Source organism: Xiphophorus couchianus, chromosome 12 (assembly GCF_001444195.1).
Source record: "Xiphophorus couchianus chromosome 12, X_couchianus-1.0, whole genome shotgun sequence".
Lineage (NCBI taxonomy): Eukaryota > Metazoa > Chordata > Actinopteri > Cyprinodontiformes > Poeciliidae > Xiphophorus > Xiphophorus couchianus.
Window position 1 is genome coordinate 723,525 of NC_040239.1, and position 18,540 is coordinate 742,064.

Sequence of the window (18,540 nt, forward strand, 5' to 3'; positions counted from 1 at the left end):
AGTACAAGCTGCTTTCTACCCCCAGCTTCCCTGTAAAGTAGCTCATTCTCAACCTTAAGTTTTCCCCACTCACACATTAACCTCCTCACTAACCCATCTGCATTTTGTCTGTCTCTGTCAGTTAGTGTGGGTTTTGCCTCTTTTAACCTGAGAAGTTCTTTTATTGTTGTGTCTTGTCTTTGTGCTTTTACTAGCTCTTCATGGCTAGTGCTAGGTAAGGCTGGTGTGTCCGACCTAGTGTCTTGAGCCAGATTTAAGACAACTACATAGGCAACATCACTTTTCTTTGCTACTTCACTTCCTTCCCATGTTGCACAAACAATGTCTCGGCTAAGCTCCTCTGTACACTCCCCGACATAGCTATCAATGTCCAGCGGAAGGCGTGACAAAGTGTCAGCGTCCACATTAACTCTACCAGGCCGGTACTTTATGTTAAACCTGAAATCTGCAAGCTCTCCTACCCATCTATGTCCTGTCACATTCAACTTTGCAGTGCTCATTACATATGTCAGGGGATTGTTGTCGGTATACACCGTGATCTCTGGGGCATAAAATAAATAATCCCTAAACTTTTCACAAATGGCCCATTTAAGAGCTAAGAACTCTAACTTACCGGAATGTAAACAATAGTTTTTTTCAGCTGGGGTCAGAGTTCTTGAGCCATATGCTATGATTTTTAATTTCCCCCCCCCTGCCTCTGATACAACACAGCCCCAAGCCCTTTCTCACAGGCGTCAGTATGTAAAACAAAAGGCAGTTCAAAGTTGGGGTAGGCAAGCACAGGTGGATCAGACAGAGTGTCAATGAGCTGCCTCAGGATGTGGTCATGTTCACCTGTCCAGTTGATAGGAGTCTTTGAGGGCAGCTGAGAACTTCGGCTTTTTCTGGACTTGGTCTGAGTGTTTTCAGGACTCCCTTTGACTTGTAGGAGGCTGTACAAAGGTTTGACGATCCTGGAAAAATCTTGAATGTAGGCCCGATAATAACTTAGGAACCCAAGCAGTCTTCTTAATTTACCCACATTTGTTGGCGTCTTCTGAGTGAGTGACTTGACAGCGTCATAGTCCTTTGGATCGATTTGGACTCCATTTTCTGAAACCAGCCTACCCACATATCTGACCTCTGCTTTGAACAGTTCACATTTTTTGGGTGAAGCTTGACCCCATGTTGTTGTAGAGCTCTGAGGACTTTGCGCAGCGCCTCAATATGTTCAGTGAATATCTTAGAATAGCAAAGAATGTCATCCAGATATGGAATAGAACAATCATCATGCAGGGTGTCCAGCATGTCTTCCATACTGAGTTGGAAGGCAGCAGGGGCATTACTGAGACCAAAAGGGATCCTTACCCACTCGTATAGGCCCCCAGGGTGAGATGAAGGCAGTCATATGGCGGGAACCCTTGGCCATGTATCCCTGGTGGTAAGTTTCCCTTGGTCTAGAATGCTGAACCAGCTGTGGCCGCCCAGCGTGTCCAGGAGGTCTCGGATGCGTGGAAGTGGGTGGCGGTCAGGCACTGTTTTCTGATTCAACTGTCTGTACTCAATACAAAGTCTTAGCGTGCCATCCCATTTCCTCACACACAGTACAGGTGCAGAAAAGGGTAATTTTGACTTGACTATACAGCCTTTAGCCAGTAAGTCTTGGATGTATTCTTTCACCTCTTTGTATAATGGCTTGGGGATGGCAGTGTATGTGCGTTGGACTGGGATGTCATCTTTCAGGTTGATAGTCATGTTCAAACTCGGAATATTCCCAATGTCACCATCATCTCGGCAAAAGCATTTGATTCCTCACATAACATTTGCTTTACTTATTTTGTTGTTCTGGTGTTAGGTGACTAATGTCCACTGGGGGGTGCCAGTGAATAGCATTGGATGGCTCCTGGCCTTGACTGGATTTGGACACAGAGTCAATAATACAGGTGGAGACTGGTGTTGTTTCACAAGAGTCTTTGGGTTGGTCAGTCTCAACTATTTTTGTAATGGGCTCAATAGAACCCAAAACCGTTGGGCTGGGTAAAGTCACACTCTGGTTAGTATAGTTTGACACAGGTACTGTATTTTCCGCACTATAAGGCACACCACATTATAAGGCGCACCTTCAATGAACGGCCTATTTTAAGACGTTTTTCATATATAAGGCGCACTGCATTATAAGGCGCATAGAATAGACGCTACAGTAAAGGCTGCGGTTACGTTATGCATCCATTAGATGCGTTAAAGGGAATGTCAAAAAAATAGTCAGATAGGCCAGTCAAACTTTATTAATAGATTACAAACCAGCGTTCTGAAAACTCCTGTCATGTTCCGTGTTTTTCCTGTGTATTTATTTTGAGTTTCTGAGTTTCCATGTTGTCCTGTCTTCCCCTTGATTGTCCCCAGGTGTTTCTCGTCCCCGTAATTACCTCCTGTGTATTTAGTGTCACCTGTGTGTCTGTGTCTTTGTTGGGTCCTTGTCTAATGTGCGCTCAGTCCTTCATGTTGTCCTTTCGTAAACCAGTTGCTACCGACGTTGAGCCCTGGCTTCCACTCAGTCGTGCTGCCTGAGTTATTGGACTGTTTTGACTTCATTCTTCATTAAAACCATCATTTTTCACTGCATCCTGGGTCTGCTGCGTCTGCCTCACCACCTCTCACCACACCGTTTCATGACAACTCCGTTCATTCCCAAAATGAATAAACAGCTGTTTTATTATTTCCCCCGAGGTAAAGTAAGTGACGTGGTATTTTCGTGACACAGTTGATCTTTTAACAACAGCAAGGTATAACATATAGTGGAGGGGAACGTTTCCTCGATTCAATAAACACGTAAAAAACAGTCTGATACTGTTACAGTAAATCAAACGTTAGTGCAATCACAATATATATCCACTTCCGCACCATTGATTCATTCATGTTGAATCCTCTCGCTGCTGTTCTATTCCCGTGTTCTACTGCGTGACTGATCACCTTGAGTTTAAACTCTGCGTCGTAAGCGTGTCTCTTAATAGGAGCCATTTTGGGGTCTTTACACAAAACCCAGCGTGCACCGCGCGCTTCTTCTTCTACGGGGAAAATGAAGTTGGTGGCTGCTTACCGTAGTTGCGAGACCTGTTGTGGCTCAATATTGGTCCATATATGACTCACCGGATTATAAGGCGCACTCTCGGCTTTTGAGAAAATTGAAGGTTTTTAGGTGCGCCTTATAGAGCTGAAAATACTGTACTTTAATATAAGGCCTATCTGTCTTTTCTATCTGTAAAAGTCCTGCTCCAACACTAAGCTGTACAAGGTGGACGTTATCTAGTACTGGCTCAAACAACACAAGTGATTCTGTTTTGCTAATACTCTCTGGGACTCTACACTTAATGTAAGTTACCTGACTAGGATAGACTATCCCCCCTTTGAAGCCTACTTTTACAGTAGTTGGCTCGTGTATGGGACGCTCTTGGGTCTGGATAAAGCTTGCTGTCGTGGAAAAAAACTATTTCCAAGCACTGTTCAGGTAAAATCACTCAATCAGGTTTATTCATGAATTGTGCACAACTCAGAGAGCTCACAGGACAATCAATAATGAAGCAAGTCTGAAACGGAAAGCTCTGCCAGGCAGAGACAACACATTAACAGCTTTAACTTGGTGGGAATATACAGAACTTAGAATAAACATATAGCAATACAACTAGCAGGTGTAACCTAACTGTAATTTTTCCACATCACTTACTAAGGTGCTTACATCAGAAATGTCGATTCCCATGGCTCTACCAATAAGCTCAATAAATTTGTAGTTCCCCCCATTGTCTTTAATGAACTCGTGGATCACATTAAAGCCTACTATGGGTGTCTCGATCTTAAGGCGGCTCACAAGGAATAGATACGCGTATAGATAGATCTGGGTCGTCGTTACCCTCGAGGTTGACTACAACCTCCACCCAACCATCATAAGGTACTGTGTCCCCCGTGACTGCTTTCACATTAAGATCGTCATCCATCAGTTCACTTAAAGGTCTAACCTGTTGTCCGGGTAAGTATCTATTTAGCCACGCATGATCTAAAAGACTTGTGTATCCATTACTAGGTAACCTGCCATCATACATTTGAGAAGGGACTGGGGACCTACTAAGGGAGCTACTAAACCACGCAGTGTTCTTTTGTCAGTTTCTTGTGAACATGCACCTAACGTCTCTCTGCCAGTGGACTTTTTCTTTGAGCGGGACTGCTGAGATTTGCTGATCAGAGGTGGTCCCTCTGCTCTGATCGTCTCCAGTTTCCCGAAGTTTTCTTCAGGCATCCTACATCCTACAGCACGATGCCCTTCCTCTCCGCAGACAAAGCAGTGGTTACAGTTCAGATTGGTTTGAGAAACACAGTTCTGACAGCTTTTTCTTTCTCTTTGAGGTTTTCTCTCTGGTTGGGGTTTTGAGTTCCTCTACTCTGGTGCTGGAACATGAGCTGTCATTGCTTTCAGGTTTTCCATAGCTTGTGTCAGTGCTTCTACTTAGGCGGTGAGTTTTTGGAGTGTGAAGTCATTATTAATCTGATTTACTTTCACATTGTCCTTTGTTTCTCTTTCAACTCACTGTTTGCTGTGTGTGCATGACTCACTTTGATGGTAGAACTTCGGCCAAGTCGACGCTTTTGCTCACTTTCCTCTGCCGTGGTCTTTATTACTTGGCAAAGCAGTGCCTCATCACTGACAGTGGGGTCACCTAGGAGGGTCTTGAGGTCTAGAGCTTTTATCATCTTTACCTCCAGATCAAATTCACTCAATTTCCAAATTTAGATCCAAATTCCGTTTATATTGATTATGATTGTAAGAAAACAACCAACAAAATGTTAAGAAATATTCTTTTACAAGATGTTGTTTTTTCAGCAGCTTATATATTTTATTGGTCCAGCATTTTTGAAAATATAAATTGGAAGTGGACTTGGTTTCTCCTAAAAAATTACTTAGTAAACAATAAAGTAAAAGAAATTTTTTATAAAATTATTTATAATGTTTATCTTGTTAACACATTTTGATACAAAGATATAAATGGGATTTGAACCCTATGTGTACGTTTTGTAAAAATAATAAAGAAAAGCTTGTTCATTGTTTTTGGGATTGTAATTATACCAAAATATTCTGGAGAGATATGTCAATTTTTTACCTAGTTGGCATCATTCCAGGGAGTCTATGTAGATTTTTCCTGTCTCACTGCTCTTATAACAATTACACAACAAAACAATATATTTATTAGTGACAGAAATTCAAACAATCTCTATAAAATTATAATAAAATACAGCCTCTTGTCAGTCTAGATAGTCCTGCCTTAGCTTGCATTTAAATTACAGATATCTATTGCCACGTCCCTCCTGACCCGTCCCCTCTTAAGTGAAATTAAAGCTGCAGTATGTAACTTTTATTAACAAAACGTACATATTTGTTAGGACTGTCAATATGTTGATAGATTATCTGAGAATAATTAAATTCTTCTGCCTTCTCACAGTGCTCTCTAGAAACAACCAATCAGAGGCATTAGGCGGGTTTCAGCGCTGTAAATCACAATCTTTAACCGTCAGTAGTAGGTCAGGGAGGAGCTGGAGGAGATTCATCTTTTCACAGATTACCTGTCTCATAACAAACTGTCATAACAAGAAAGCAAGGCAGTTGCATGCCTTTAAAATTGTGCCGCTTTTTATGGGTCAAATAGACTCAAGAAATTGTAACAGCAGAGGGGCCCAATAAAATTTTTTGTCATGGGGCCCAAGTTTCCTGGCGGCGCCCCTGTATGCTATTATCAGTGCATCAAATGGTGACGTTTATGTTTGAGTTGTACATTGTCCCATTTTAAATAAAGTTCATTTAAAAAAAATTAATAGACTGTTTCTTGTTTTGTCATTTTTATAGGAGATGAATGGTTCGCGCCTTTCACCAAACAAGAAACAATTCTGCATAAAGGGTTGCTGCAATGAATGAATCAACTGAAGTGGTTATGGATGGTAGTTCCCTGCTCAAGGCAGTTTACCATAGTCGACTGCGTCTGACTCGGCTGCTCTTAGAAGGAGGTGCTTATATAAATGAGAGTAATGAATATGGAGAAACACCCCTTATGGTAGCTTGTAAGACACAACACACAAATCCACAAAGTGTACCTAAGCCTAAGATGGTTCGGTAAGTTATCTGGAAACTCTTCAATATTTTAGTTTCTCAAATGTTTGCATGTTTATTGACAAATATGGTGACATTTGTTCCCCAAAGGTATCTTCTAGAAAATGGTGCTGATCCAAACATTCAAGACAAGACGGGAAAAACGGCTTTGATGCATTCGTGCCTTGAACAAGCTGACCCTGAAGTTCTATCCCTTCTGCTGGACAGTGGAGCTGATCCAACTCTGGAAGATCATGCAGGATTATCAGCATTAGTTTATGCAGTGAATTCAGGAAACAGGAAAATTCTTAGTGTTCTTCTGGGTGCTTGTAAAGCAAAGGGGAAGGAGGTTATCATTATAACTACCAGCAAAATGGCTTCTGACCAACAGATGACAAAACAGTACCTCAACGTCCCACCCTCTTCTGTTTCGGGAAGTCTGTCTTATACTTCAGTATGTAGTTATAGGTCTCCATATGAGTCCCAGACTGAAACTCTTCCACACAGTTCCTTGACTACCCCTTCTCTCCAAACCTGCAGCTCTCTTCTTGGTCCCAGTATGATTATGTTTCAACCAGTTTCTTCAGCCCAACCATCGAGTCCTGTACATATTTCTGACTTGGATAAACAACTTTATCCCTACAAGGTACACACTGAACAGAGATCTAAGAGTTCCTCCTTGCTGCTCCAACAAAATCAAGCCTGTTCTTTGATAGAGGAACCAGTGGAAAATACTTTTGAAGAAGAGGAGCTATCAATCAGATTAAAGGCTTTTGGCATACAAAGAAGACCTCCAGCTATTTCAAGGCACCACAGCATTGATGTTAAAGATGGAACACAGTACCCAAAGTCTCTAGACCACATATCAGGAAATGAGATTGCTGAGAGAAGACGGAGAGGCCTTGGCAGAAAGATGTCATATGATAGTGCTGCAAGTTCTTTGCATGCCTTATCACACCCAAACCTGCATCAGGATAGCCTCCCTTTTTCTAGTGAATCCAGTCCAGTGGATGAAGATTCATCTGACTGTCTTAGGCAGCTGAATATCTCCAGTCTACAAAATGTAGTGAACCGCAGGAACATTGGGATGGATCACTACAGTTCTGACTCACAGTTGCTGCAAGTTGGCAGTTGGGAAAAAATTCTCAAAAGTGGTGGAGGAGCTGCATTAGAAAGGCACAAACCGATGAACAGCAGACATTTTACTTTGTCTGAAACTAAGGATTCTTTGGAGAGTTTTGTTCCAAGACGAGGTGCTGCTGGTCTGGAGAGAAGAGGCTCCGGGGCCCTACTTCTGGATCGTATTGCCCACACTCGCCCTGGGTTCCTTCCTCCTTTGAATCCTCGTGCTCCTATTCCAGATATTGGGGCTAGCCCTAGTTTTTCCTCCAGTTCTAGTGTGGGGAATGGTGTTCTGGCAGGGTCAAAGTCTGTTTTGCCCAGTGTACCTGCTTACCCTCAGGATCTAAAAATTAAAAAAATATTGTGGAGACGCCACTCAATGCAAAGTGAACAAATAAAACAGCTTGTTAGCTTTAGAGAAACTCTTGGAAACTGAAAACTGTTGTACCTGTCAGAAGTAAATGCACGTATTTACAGCACTGCGTATGGCACTGTTCCAGTTAAATAAAAGTCAAAGTCAAGTGATTAAAGAAGAAAGACAGACTCGAGGTGTGAAGCCTGCACTGCTATTTTACAGTGCAGACTAACTGTCAAAAATCTGAGTCCAGTTCTACAAACTGAAAAATGGAGATAAAATTGTGGACCTGCTTCTGGGCCTTTTTTCTAAAATATGTTTGGTTCTTATGTTTTATTCCCACATGTTGCAAGAATTGCATGGTTTAATTTGTTCATCATTGTCATGCACATTAGGTGAAAATTATCTGGTGTCCAAATGAGCTACAGTCTAGTTAAAAAATGCTGGGTTACTCAGTAAGTAGTTAATTGAAGGCAAACCTCTAAAGCTTTTGTTGTGTTAAACATTACAAAGTCAAAACGTAAACTACAGAAATAAGAAACTGTATTATCTTTAGTGACATGTTAAGCACAGCTTTACCAGCAATGTTACCAACATGAACGACAGGCCTGCAAGGTTCATTTCAAAACATTTCTACTACAGTGTGGGATTAAACATATTTTTATGGAATTGTTTTATTGAAATTAGTGAGATATGACATGCTTTCTGGATCTTGTAAGCTTTTTATTTGCCAAAATGATATTTTCCAAAAAAAAGATTGGATAAAGACATAAATAAATGTTTTGATCTCACTATGAGCTGGATGTTCAATCAGGCTTGCTTGTTGTTTTGTTGTGTGGGGAAATACTAAAGGCTGATGAGGTTTACACCAACAAATCTGCACTTGCAAAGGCCGTGACCTTAATCTCTCAGTGCTGATCAGATTCAGCTCAGACGCCCGAATAGGAATTCTTATTACACAGCTATATGAGGAGTGCATACTACCAGGTGTGGATAATCTATGTTGTAGTTCTACATAAGGTACCTGGAGATCTATATTTCTAGTAGGCTGAAAGATTCAATAAAATTATATTTCATTACTGAAAGTAATCAAAAACAATCTCAAAATGAAGAAACCTATCACCATTTCTCTTATGAGTATCTGCAATTAAAATGGTCTTCTCTAAAATAAACCATATTTTCTCCATGATCCCAGTTAATCTACTCCAGATTTGGATAAAAGTTTGACTGAAGCATGTCAAGACTTTTAGAGACATTCAAATCTTCAAGCACAAGTTTTAAAAAGTAGTCTTTTTATCTTGCAATAACATATGTGGACAAAAAACCAAACCATCCATGTTAACAGAAGACACAAAAAAGATAAATCTTTCAGCATCATTCAAAAATTCCAATTAGTATATATGCTCTCTGAAAAATGTTATCTTTTCTGGTGACCTTCACATTCTGGCAGCCAAGCCCACTTAATGAATGTTTTGTTCAGCCAGAGAAATGGAGAAGTGACACTATTCAAAAACGTTTTATTCACAAGAATAAAAAAAGTTTACAATAAACACTTTTACAGATGTCATCCATATTAGTAAAGTTTATTTGTACAGTACGTTTTAGCAACAAGGTATTTCAGAGTACATGATAAAACATGACACAACGTTAACTGTAATGTGAATTTTACCCAACTAAGAACAACAAAAAAAGAAACTACTGAGCAGATGTAGTGGGCGGGTTAGTACTTAGGAAAAACTTCAGCTTAGAATAAGATAGGCGCATCTTCATGTCAGTTATAGGAATGCAGCCAGAATGAGCAGTAATAGTTCTTCTTCTGTGCTCCGGAAAACTTTGTTTCATTTTGAAGTTTTAATGAAAACATTCAGTTTACGTAACACCTTTTCCAGAGCAAAAAGGGATTACATTGTGGCCGACAGATATCCTTGTGTAACTAGTTTAATAATGCTTCTTTCTACAAGAATCTAATGTTGTAGATTGCCCTTCAAAACTAGTGACATCCGTAATTTTAATTTCATATAATGTGAGCAAAGACAAATTTATCTTCCCTTTCCCAATCCGTACAGAGCAGCAGGCAGTCTGTTGTGAGATTTCGGAAACAGCAGTTGGCCATCTTCAGTCATGACATCAAGAGTTCTGCTGTTTGAGAGTTCGGCAGGTCATAATAGATTCTGCTTACATCAAAATGTTTTCTGTAAAGCTTTAAGTCCTGAGGAGCAAATTCATCATGTTGGCCTGTCCACACTGTGAGCGTGTACCTGTGCAGGAAAGACAGGTCTTAGCAACATCAGGTGAAGAGTAGCTGGCAGGGTTTCTGATGATGTGCAAAGGATGAAGATGTTAAGAAAATTTTGCCAGATGAACTTCAGCCACTTTTCCTCCAACTCCTCAGAGCAGAACTCCAGCCTCTGCTTTCAGGCAGACAGTGACAGGTGTACCGGCCAGACTTACCACCATGCAGCTTACTGTTAGAGATTTTTTGGTATTATCATTTTATTTTCTTACTCTAGTTCACCTTAAGTCTATAGATCTTTGTGAGTTTCTGTTTAAAGTGTTCTCTTCTTTAAATGACCTGGAGGTCACTACTGTCTGTTATACTTTACGAGAAATAGATAACACTGAGTTTCTCAGACTTTAAACCCTTTTACAAGAATACCTCCTAATTTAGTAACTACCTGTGAACAGTCGTATTTTGTTTTCTTGACAGTATTGACCGAGATTTGAACCGGGCTCAGACCTTTGATCAGATATCACATCTGGAGCTGGGTTGCTAGATGTTTGAGTTAGAAGCTTTACGACCTCTGTTGTTTTTCCTGACTGCCCCCTTGCCTGTTCTTCTTTGACAATAAAAACAGGAGCTCATGTGAGAGCAGATCAGAATGCTCTGTGGATTCCTCGGAGGAAAGGTTCTCAGAGCCTTCTCCCAAGAGTTCTCAGAGCCTTCTCCTTTTGCAAAAGCTCTACATAAAATTCATATACGTTGTCTGTGGTTCTTTTATTTAGGTTCGAAAGGAAAATACCTATCACTTACCATGTTCTTTGTGTGGGTGTGTGTGTTGTCAAGAAAATCCGAGCTCATCCCACTTCCCCATGCTGGAGATTTAAGTTTAACAGTAATAATAAATAAAGTTATCTTTAAAATGAATCACTCAAGTGACATCAAGGCCCAGCAGTAGACTTAGGTGTCAATAAAATAAATCTGGTTGTGTGTGTTGTTTTTGTCTCATGCAAACTTTGCTTTAATTCTACTTTTTTCTATCTAATCATAAGAAATCATAGTCAGTCAGAGAGAGTCATTAAACAGGAAAAGCAGGTTTCCTGGAAAAAGAGGAAGTAAGTTTCCAGCCTGCAGATTTATAAAAATAGCTGAGACTATTCCTTATTTTAAAGCATGAAAGTTTAAAGAATGAAATCTAAACATTTTGAGTAATTTGATAAGATTCAAAGTAAAATACTTATATTAATATTGGTTTACTTGTAATAATACTTACACTTACACTTACACTTACAAGAAAAACAAGTAACTGTAACTTTAGTATTAAATAATTAGAATCATGGATTATTCTTGGTTTCTTTTCAGAAAAACATCTGTAATAACTCACATTAAGATTATAATAAGGAAAATTAATAAGTTATGGTTATAAAATCATAAATGAATGCTAAATCAGAGAAGCTAAAGAAAATAAATGTAATATAAATGTGATTTTGACATTGAACTTGAAATGGTGTAAAAAGGTGTAACTGCAATTAAACATCACTGATATGTTGGAGGTAGATGGTAGGTGAAAGGTGAAACGTTTCAGAGAAAATGTCGTGCAGGCAAGGGACATAGGAGGTTGAGCAACCCTGAGACATTAGCACAGACATCAGGAAATGTCTGTAAGACAGTGATGGATATGAGATCATCTGTCTAAGCAGACAGCCAATGAAATAAGCCCAGCAACAGTGCTAGCCGGTGCAGGCGCACCAGGGGGGTGGATAAACCCTATAAAAGGTGGGTGCAAAAGAGGAACCTTTTGTTGGATCCTCCGGGCAGCTTCGAGCCAAGATCGAGATGGACAAAGAACTCTGCAGCTGAAGAAGAGCCGGGGCCACAGAGCCGAAGACTGTCCTGCTCATGGAGACCAACCGGTCAAGCCCACAACCTGTGGCTTCGAATCGCACTTCTCTCATCGGCTGGGTTCAGAGCCCAAAGACAAAGATGAAGACAAAGGCAAAGACAAAGAAGAAGAACTGGTGCCTCTTTTCCTGCCAGCACCAAGTCCTGTGTGACCTCACCATCCATGCGGAGAAGAAGCTCATCAGACCTACAGAGATCCCTGCCTTCGTCGATCGTCTTCCTCCTCCTGCTGCAACACCTTCTTCATCATCAGGCCAGGTCTGGGGTTTGAAACGCCAAACTCCGTCCGTCTCTCTCAAAGGTTCCCTTTTTTAGTACTCAGTATCAGCAGTAGGGAAAGATAGACTAGATGATTGATTTTACTTATTTGATTATTTCTGCTACTGAATGAAGCTGTACTGACCCTTGCAAAACTGCCTTACTAATAAAATATTTAGCATAAAGAAAATCTAAAGATGTTGTGGACATTCAGTTAATGAGTCACCTTAAAGTTCTTTAATGGTTGTAAAATAGCTGTGATGTTTGATTCTGGAGAGGAAAAAGTGGAAAATGTTTTTAGGTTGCTGGTAGCCCAAATGTAAAACATCATCCTTGGGACTCGCCCGAGTCACTAAAACCTACCTGGTTCAATAACAAATGCAAGTTGTAAAATAGAGAACGAGCGACCGTTAACAGGTGTGTTCTGTGAAACTAGTTGGCTGTAGGCTGCTCAGTCTGGCTAATTCACAGGGGGAAGAAGGGTGGGACACCTGGATGTTGGCCGTCAGAAACCAGGCGAATCGTTTCTCGAAACCAGCTTAAACAGAGTTTACTTCAGTTCTGGACAGAGTAAATCCCAGCAGATTTAGGAAACTCAATTAACCCGTTAGAAGGAGAGCTGGTAGCACATCTCCCCTCTCAGAAGAGGAAGTACGAGAGTGAGAGAGTAGAGACAGAAAGGAGGGGGGGGTGTTGCGCAACAACAGTGTGTGTGTGGTCACCTGTCTGACTGTTTTAGCAGCCATGATAGCTGGGAGAAGGACTGAGCCAGCAGCGCAGCACGAACCGGGAAGGTAACAGGTTGTTTCAGATCTCTGCTCTTCTCCTCCATGGCGTGCACCATGTCCCAGCTGTAACCTGGACAGCACAAACAACACCTTCTCAGTTCCTGACCAGACAGCTTATTGTTTCTAACATCTAATCAAAGCCACAATGAATGTTAAGCACACTAATGAAACAACAATTCAATGGATTTTCTACTTAACTAAGCTATCATAGCATCAGCATCAACATGGCCTTTATGTTTGCCTGCAGTTTGTAGCTCTCATTCTTTCCCTGTTAAATGTTGACCAAATATCTTCCTTCAAGAGAGAGAAAATAAGAGTCTGCCAGAGTCAGGAAAAGATGGAAACATTTTTCAATAATGAACTACATTAGACAGTTAAATTAAAATTTCAATCAGGAAGCAGTACAGGCCTTAAACTGGCTGTACAATGAGACAATAAACATTGTGGTAACTCTATCAGTTCAAACATCTCCTCCTTGTAGCTTTGCTGATCTGGTTTAAACAAAGTTTCCATTTAGTTTCTGTTAAGAAAAAAGTGGCTGAACTCATCTCAACCTTTACTTCCTGACCACAGTGTACCCATCATACTTCTGTTTTAAACCTCCTTCAATTTCCTGGCTTAAGCTTCTAGAGCTTTCACTGTTTTGTTTCATAATCTCCTTTAAAAAATCTGTACTGTATTAGATTAAATGCAGATAATTTAAATCACAAGCTATGATAACATCTTCATGTCACAAAATTCATGATTAAAAAAAATTTTTTTAATCTGAATTTTAATACCGTAAAGATCATCTTAACCAAACCCAGTTGGGTCCAGTTTAAAATCCAGAGCAAACAGATATAGAAGGCATAAAAACCATAAAATTACATTTTTCGAATGAGTGTGTTTATCTGTACCATTCTGTAGCCACAATGAATAGGAATCAATAAGATAATTATTAAGATATAGCGACTAAAACCTTTTATGTTTTGCTACAGTTTGATGATGTTTCTTGGTAGCACTCATTTAAAGTTCACCATGACAGCCTTCATTTTCACTTATAATAATGTCTTTTTTCCCCTTCACATCTACAGTGTTCATTTACCTTACAGTTTCTATTTATAATAAAGTCCACCAGTACACCAAACTCAGCACAGTAGAAAACTGTTTTCACCTTCTCATAGGTAACATCTGAACAGAATGGACCTTACCACAGGGGCCGCTTTTCATTGGCTGATGCCCATTTTACGTGGTCACGTGCTTGGCCGTCTTACAAACACATGCTTCCCGTTAGCCAAGTACAGCATAATGGCAGAACTGATACAACTTCTACACCCTGAAGCTTGTCTGCTACACAGTCTTACGTTAGCTAAACAGATCAGTATGCAATGTGTCTGTATCTGACATACACTAAAGATTTTATTTTAGCAGAAAAGGCTTTGGATTAAACTGTTACTCGTGTTAGCCACTCTAGCACCAAGTACAGCTAGTCAATCAACCATCGCTGTGTTCAGGGAAGCGCTGATTAAAATAAATATTAAGCCTGGAAACTTGATATAGTAACGGACTGAATGTTATGTTTTTAACATAATCTTTGCTCAGCTTGCGGGGCGCAGGCGGTTGCCACGGTAACAGGTGTGCTTAAACTACAAAGAGAAAGAGAGTAAAAAGGTAGGAGTGGTTTTGAGTTGATCACCTGTTCGGGTTATTTTACCTTTGCTGTGGCGCATTACAGCCGCTGTAGTTTCTAAACGTTGGACTAATTACCTCGTTCGTTTGTGAGTTTACGTCATTCAAACATCAAATAGAACAAATATATTTCATAAAATTTTAACAAACAAATGGCTTCTACTGTGGTAATTATGTGAAATTAAATTAATTATATCCCAACTTCAGAAGATTTACCTTTACCTTTACAGAGCTCTTTGGTTCCTCCTGTAGCTTCTCATATTTCAGTCATCAAACCAAATTTCAGATCTACCATAACTGACTGACACCTGCTGGCCTCAGGTTTGCAACCAGCTTGTGACTGAGAAACCAGTAACCTCCTCCCAGATGATGACATGAACTTGTTAGTTCCTCTGTCCATTGTAGTAGCCGACATATTGTGAAAATCCAGTAGAAATGATGCACTAATCGAGTCATGTTTACATAAAAACAACGCGCTGCGAGGCTTTGTTTGTGAGACTTGCAGTCACGTGGGTTGGTTGTGGGCGGAGCTTGGTAAGGTCCATAATGTTTGACCTTTAATAACCCTGCACCTGCCATACCTGATATGATTTCTATTTTCATACTGCCCCAGAAATATTGTATTGCATAATCAGAATGACCTTTCTTTTAGTTTCCATTAAACACAGACAGAGACACAGACAGTGTCCTACGGATTTCACCTGGGTTATTAGTTCCCACAGTCCATCCTGTTGTCCAGCCAAGAGACAGCACAGTCTGAGCAGGAAGATCTGAGACAAGAGAGAGGAAAGCCCGGAAGTCCACAGGTGCGGTTCGTCCACTGGGTCCACTGAGGACGTCTGCATTGATCCACAGTGGACGGTCTGGCTCAGCCAGCAGGTCCTCCAGCAAAGCCAGGGATGGAGACACAGCCTCCAAGCTGGATGGAGGTAGCCTGCAGGATTAGCATCACACACATATACATGCATAATATTAAGGAGAACCCAAAGAAAACAGCTCTCACCTCTTAAAGTCCAGTTTTATTCCTTTGCTGGTCATCTTCACTTTCTCTAGCCACTCTTTCAGTGTGATGTCACTATCTGTGTCAGGGGGGTGAGCCATGATTGGCTCCATGGGATCATGATCTCTCATGATGACATCAGCTTCAATCATATGAGAGGGACCTGAGGATACAATCACAGCCCACACCACTTCATCCATTATCACACTTGTCACGCTTAACCTTTCAGAGTCACGAGGGGACTGGTGACTCAATTTGAAGTGACTCTGACACACACACACTCCTAAGGAGAATTTAAAGAGACCAATTAATCTGACAGGCATGTTTGTGGGAGTACCCGGAGAGAACCCACGAATGCACAGGGAGAACATGCAAACTCCATGCCGAAAGAGCCCGGGTTAGCACTGGAATCCTCAAGCCGCTGCAAGGCAACAGTGCTACCAAGGCCACTGTGCAGAACTTCAGTTTGAACCTTTATCAATAATTGTATCAGGATTGCCTTTTATAGCCAATAAAAGAGATAGGTTTCCATATCTAACGTGAGGTTATTAAGGTTATGGGTGTCTTTAAAACATAAAAACCTGGATGACTTTAACTTTCTGCTGTTAAGCTTGGTGTAATCACTGGCCTGGATCTACAGGCCAGGCCATTGATTATAACACTATCTCGTTCGATTAGTGATCAGAGAGAAAAGTCTTGTTTTCCTCCAGAACCAGTGACTGGGCTTTTTGTAAATTCTCCCTGTCTCTTGACAGTCCCAGTAGTTCATTCCTACTCACGCTCCATAAACTGTTTCCATCGAACTGTTTTATAAGGACATTCGGTTACTAGCTTAGGCTGTAGGGCAGGGGTGCCCAAAGTCGGTCCTCGAGGGCAGGTGTTATGTCGAGAATTGCATGCCCTGTCGCGGGAGCTCGCATTGCTCTAAACTCTTGCACATTGATGAGAAAACGGACTGAAATATGACCGAAGAGGAAACTTTTAAAGATATTTGTAACATTATAACGTTTCTTAACCATGTAAGTCATAAAATGGTGGGTTTAATTTTGCAGATTAATTGAAATAAATACGGTTTTTACACCTTTATTGAGACATATGAGTCAAACGTTTTTCAGTCAGTGTCTGATGAAAATGTTCTCCGCAGATGGTTTGAAATTCTCCAATTTTTCTTTTAACACCATAATAGTTTAAAGCATTACAAAACAGAAGCCCATTATGTAGAACATTTTATATCATCCTTAACTGTCTAGTCTATTAATGTAGGAGGGATGCATTTTAATTTCTGAGCCTGCCAATATTTGCATCCCCTGTTTATTGTCCTGTTGATATGAAACTTATAGCGGTAGCTCAGAACAAGTGTCATTATGTAGAAAAGTTAGCAGGGGGATGCATTTTTTGCCATAGCAAATTATTAGCTTGCCAACATATGCAAGCCCTCTTTAATTTTCCCAAATATATTCTATTGATATACAACTTATACCAGCAGTTCATAGAACAAATGTGATTAAGTAGAAAAAGTTATTTCACTCTTAACTCTTCTTTTCTTCTAGCTAGGAAGGGGATGCATTTTTTGGCAATATGGATTTTGAGCCTGCCTATATATGCATGCCCTATCTATTTTGCACAAATATTGTCCTATTGGTATTAAACAATACCAGTAGCTCAGAGAACAGGAATGATTATGTAGAAAAGTGAAATCCTTCCTAACTCTCTATTTAGCTGAGTTAACAGGGGATTAATATTTTGGCACAGCAAATTATGAGGTGCCGATATTTGAAAATGTTCTACATAATGGGTTTCTGTTTTGTAATGCTTGAAACTATTATGGTGTTAAAAGAAAAATCGGGAAATTTCAAACATCTGCGGAGAACATTTACATCAGACACTGACTGAAAAACGTTCGACTCGTATGTCTCAATAAAGGTGTAAAAACCGTATTTATTTCAATTAATCTGCGAAATAAGCCCACCGTTTTAGGGCTTACATGGTTAAGAAACGTGATAATTTTACGAATATCTTTTAAAGTTTCCTCTTCGGTCATATTTCAGTCCGTTTTCTTATCAATATGCGAGAGTTTAGAGCGATGCGCGCTCCCGCGACAGGGCATGAAATTCTCCGCAGGCATGCGTTTCTCGGCATAACACCTGTTATCCTGGATGTTTTAGTTCTCTCCCTGGTGGTAGTAACAACCTTTTCAGCATGTCAGTGTTCTTCTTTGGCCTTCTAACGAGCCATCATTTGATCCAGGTGCGTTAAACCCGAGAGAGAATTAAATCATGCAGGATGCCGGCCCTCCAGGACCGAGCTTGAGCTGCCCCCCTGCGCCAGGGTGTATTTGTGAATGGAGAATGATGTAGACTTACTGCTGAGAGCCTGAGCAAGCGCGTTCCTGCTGTTGACCGCGTGCGACCACTTGAGCTGGACAGCGTCGCTTCCTGTAAGCTGGCTGCGGCTCCTGAAGTACTGTAGTGTTGTGTCCCACATGGTTCCTGCAGAGATATCAACCTCCTTCGTCAGTAAAGTGTCACTGCGCGGTTGATAAACTCTGGAGACTAAAGAATCCCTCTCTAACTTCAGCTGCTTCTCAGCTGTCTCACTGTTTGAATTATGCAACACATAAACCGCTAAACAGACTATTAAAACCAGAGAAAAACAGAGAAGGTAAAAGAAAAACGAGATATCAGTCTTTCTAGACGGTTTCCAAAATGAAGACATTCTTCTTCTTCTTCTTTCTCTTCTTTTTATTTTTATGGCGGTTGGCGAACAACTTATAGGTGCATTACCGCCACCTTCCAGATTGGAGTATGGATCAGACGTTTACCTATTGTAATCTTCCCATATTGCCCGTTCTTCTTAGAAAACAAAAAATACTGCTAAAAACTACATCCCCAGATGATCTCTGAAACAATTCCCTAATATCTCATTTATTTTTATTCCTACTTAAATCTCTAAGTAACACCTCTCTTTGCTGAACATATTTATTACATTCTAAAAACGTATGTTGGACTGTATCTAATTTTCCACAATAGTTACAACAACCTGTATTATGTTTATTAATTATTTTAAGAGTACTATTTAATCCTGTATGTTAAAATCTTTTTCTAGATATAACATCTTCTTTTT

The 18,540-nt window shown here is 40.4% G+C and overlaps 2 protein-coding genes across 3 annotated transcripts; one reads left to right on the forward strand and one right to left on the reverse strand.

Annotated features, from left to right (window-relative positions):
- Positions 1–5,768: 5,768 nt before the first annotated feature.
- ankrd34bb (ankyrin repeat domain 34Bb) lies at positions 5,769–8,368 on the forward strand. Its single transcript, XM_028034981.1, has 2 exons — positions 5,769–6,130; positions 6,218–8,368. The coding sequence occupies exons 1-2, from the start codon at positions 5,928–5,930 to the stop codon at positions 7,662–7,664; spliced, it is 1,650 nt and encodes a 549-aa protein (XP_027890782.1). The 5' UTR covers positions 5,769–5,927; the 3' UTR covers positions 7,665–8,368.
- A 715-nt stretch (positions 8,369–9,083) lies between these two features.
- fam151b (family with sequence similarity 151 member B) lies at positions 9,084–18,154 on the reverse strand. Of its 2 annotated transcripts, none has more exons than XM_028034987.1 (5): positions 17,781–18,154; positions 15,421–15,607; positions 15,119–15,336; positions 12,684–12,819; positions 9,084–9,841 (listed from the first exon to the last, which is right to left on the reverse strand). In XM_028034987.1, exons 1-5 carry the CDS (start codon positions 18,130–18,132, stop codon positions 9,703–9,705), a joined length of 1,032 nt encoding a protein of 343 aa, XP_027890788.1. In that variant the 5' UTR covers positions 18,133–18,154; the 3' UTR covers positions 9,084–9,702. The 2 variants fall into 2 exon arrangements, with proteins under 2 accessions (XP_027890788.1, XP_027890789.1); XM_028034988.1 differs by having other exon boundaries at positions 9,703–9,841; positions 15,421–15,580; positions 17,781–18,132.
- Between the last annotated feature and the right edge of the window lie 386 nt (positions 18,155–18,540).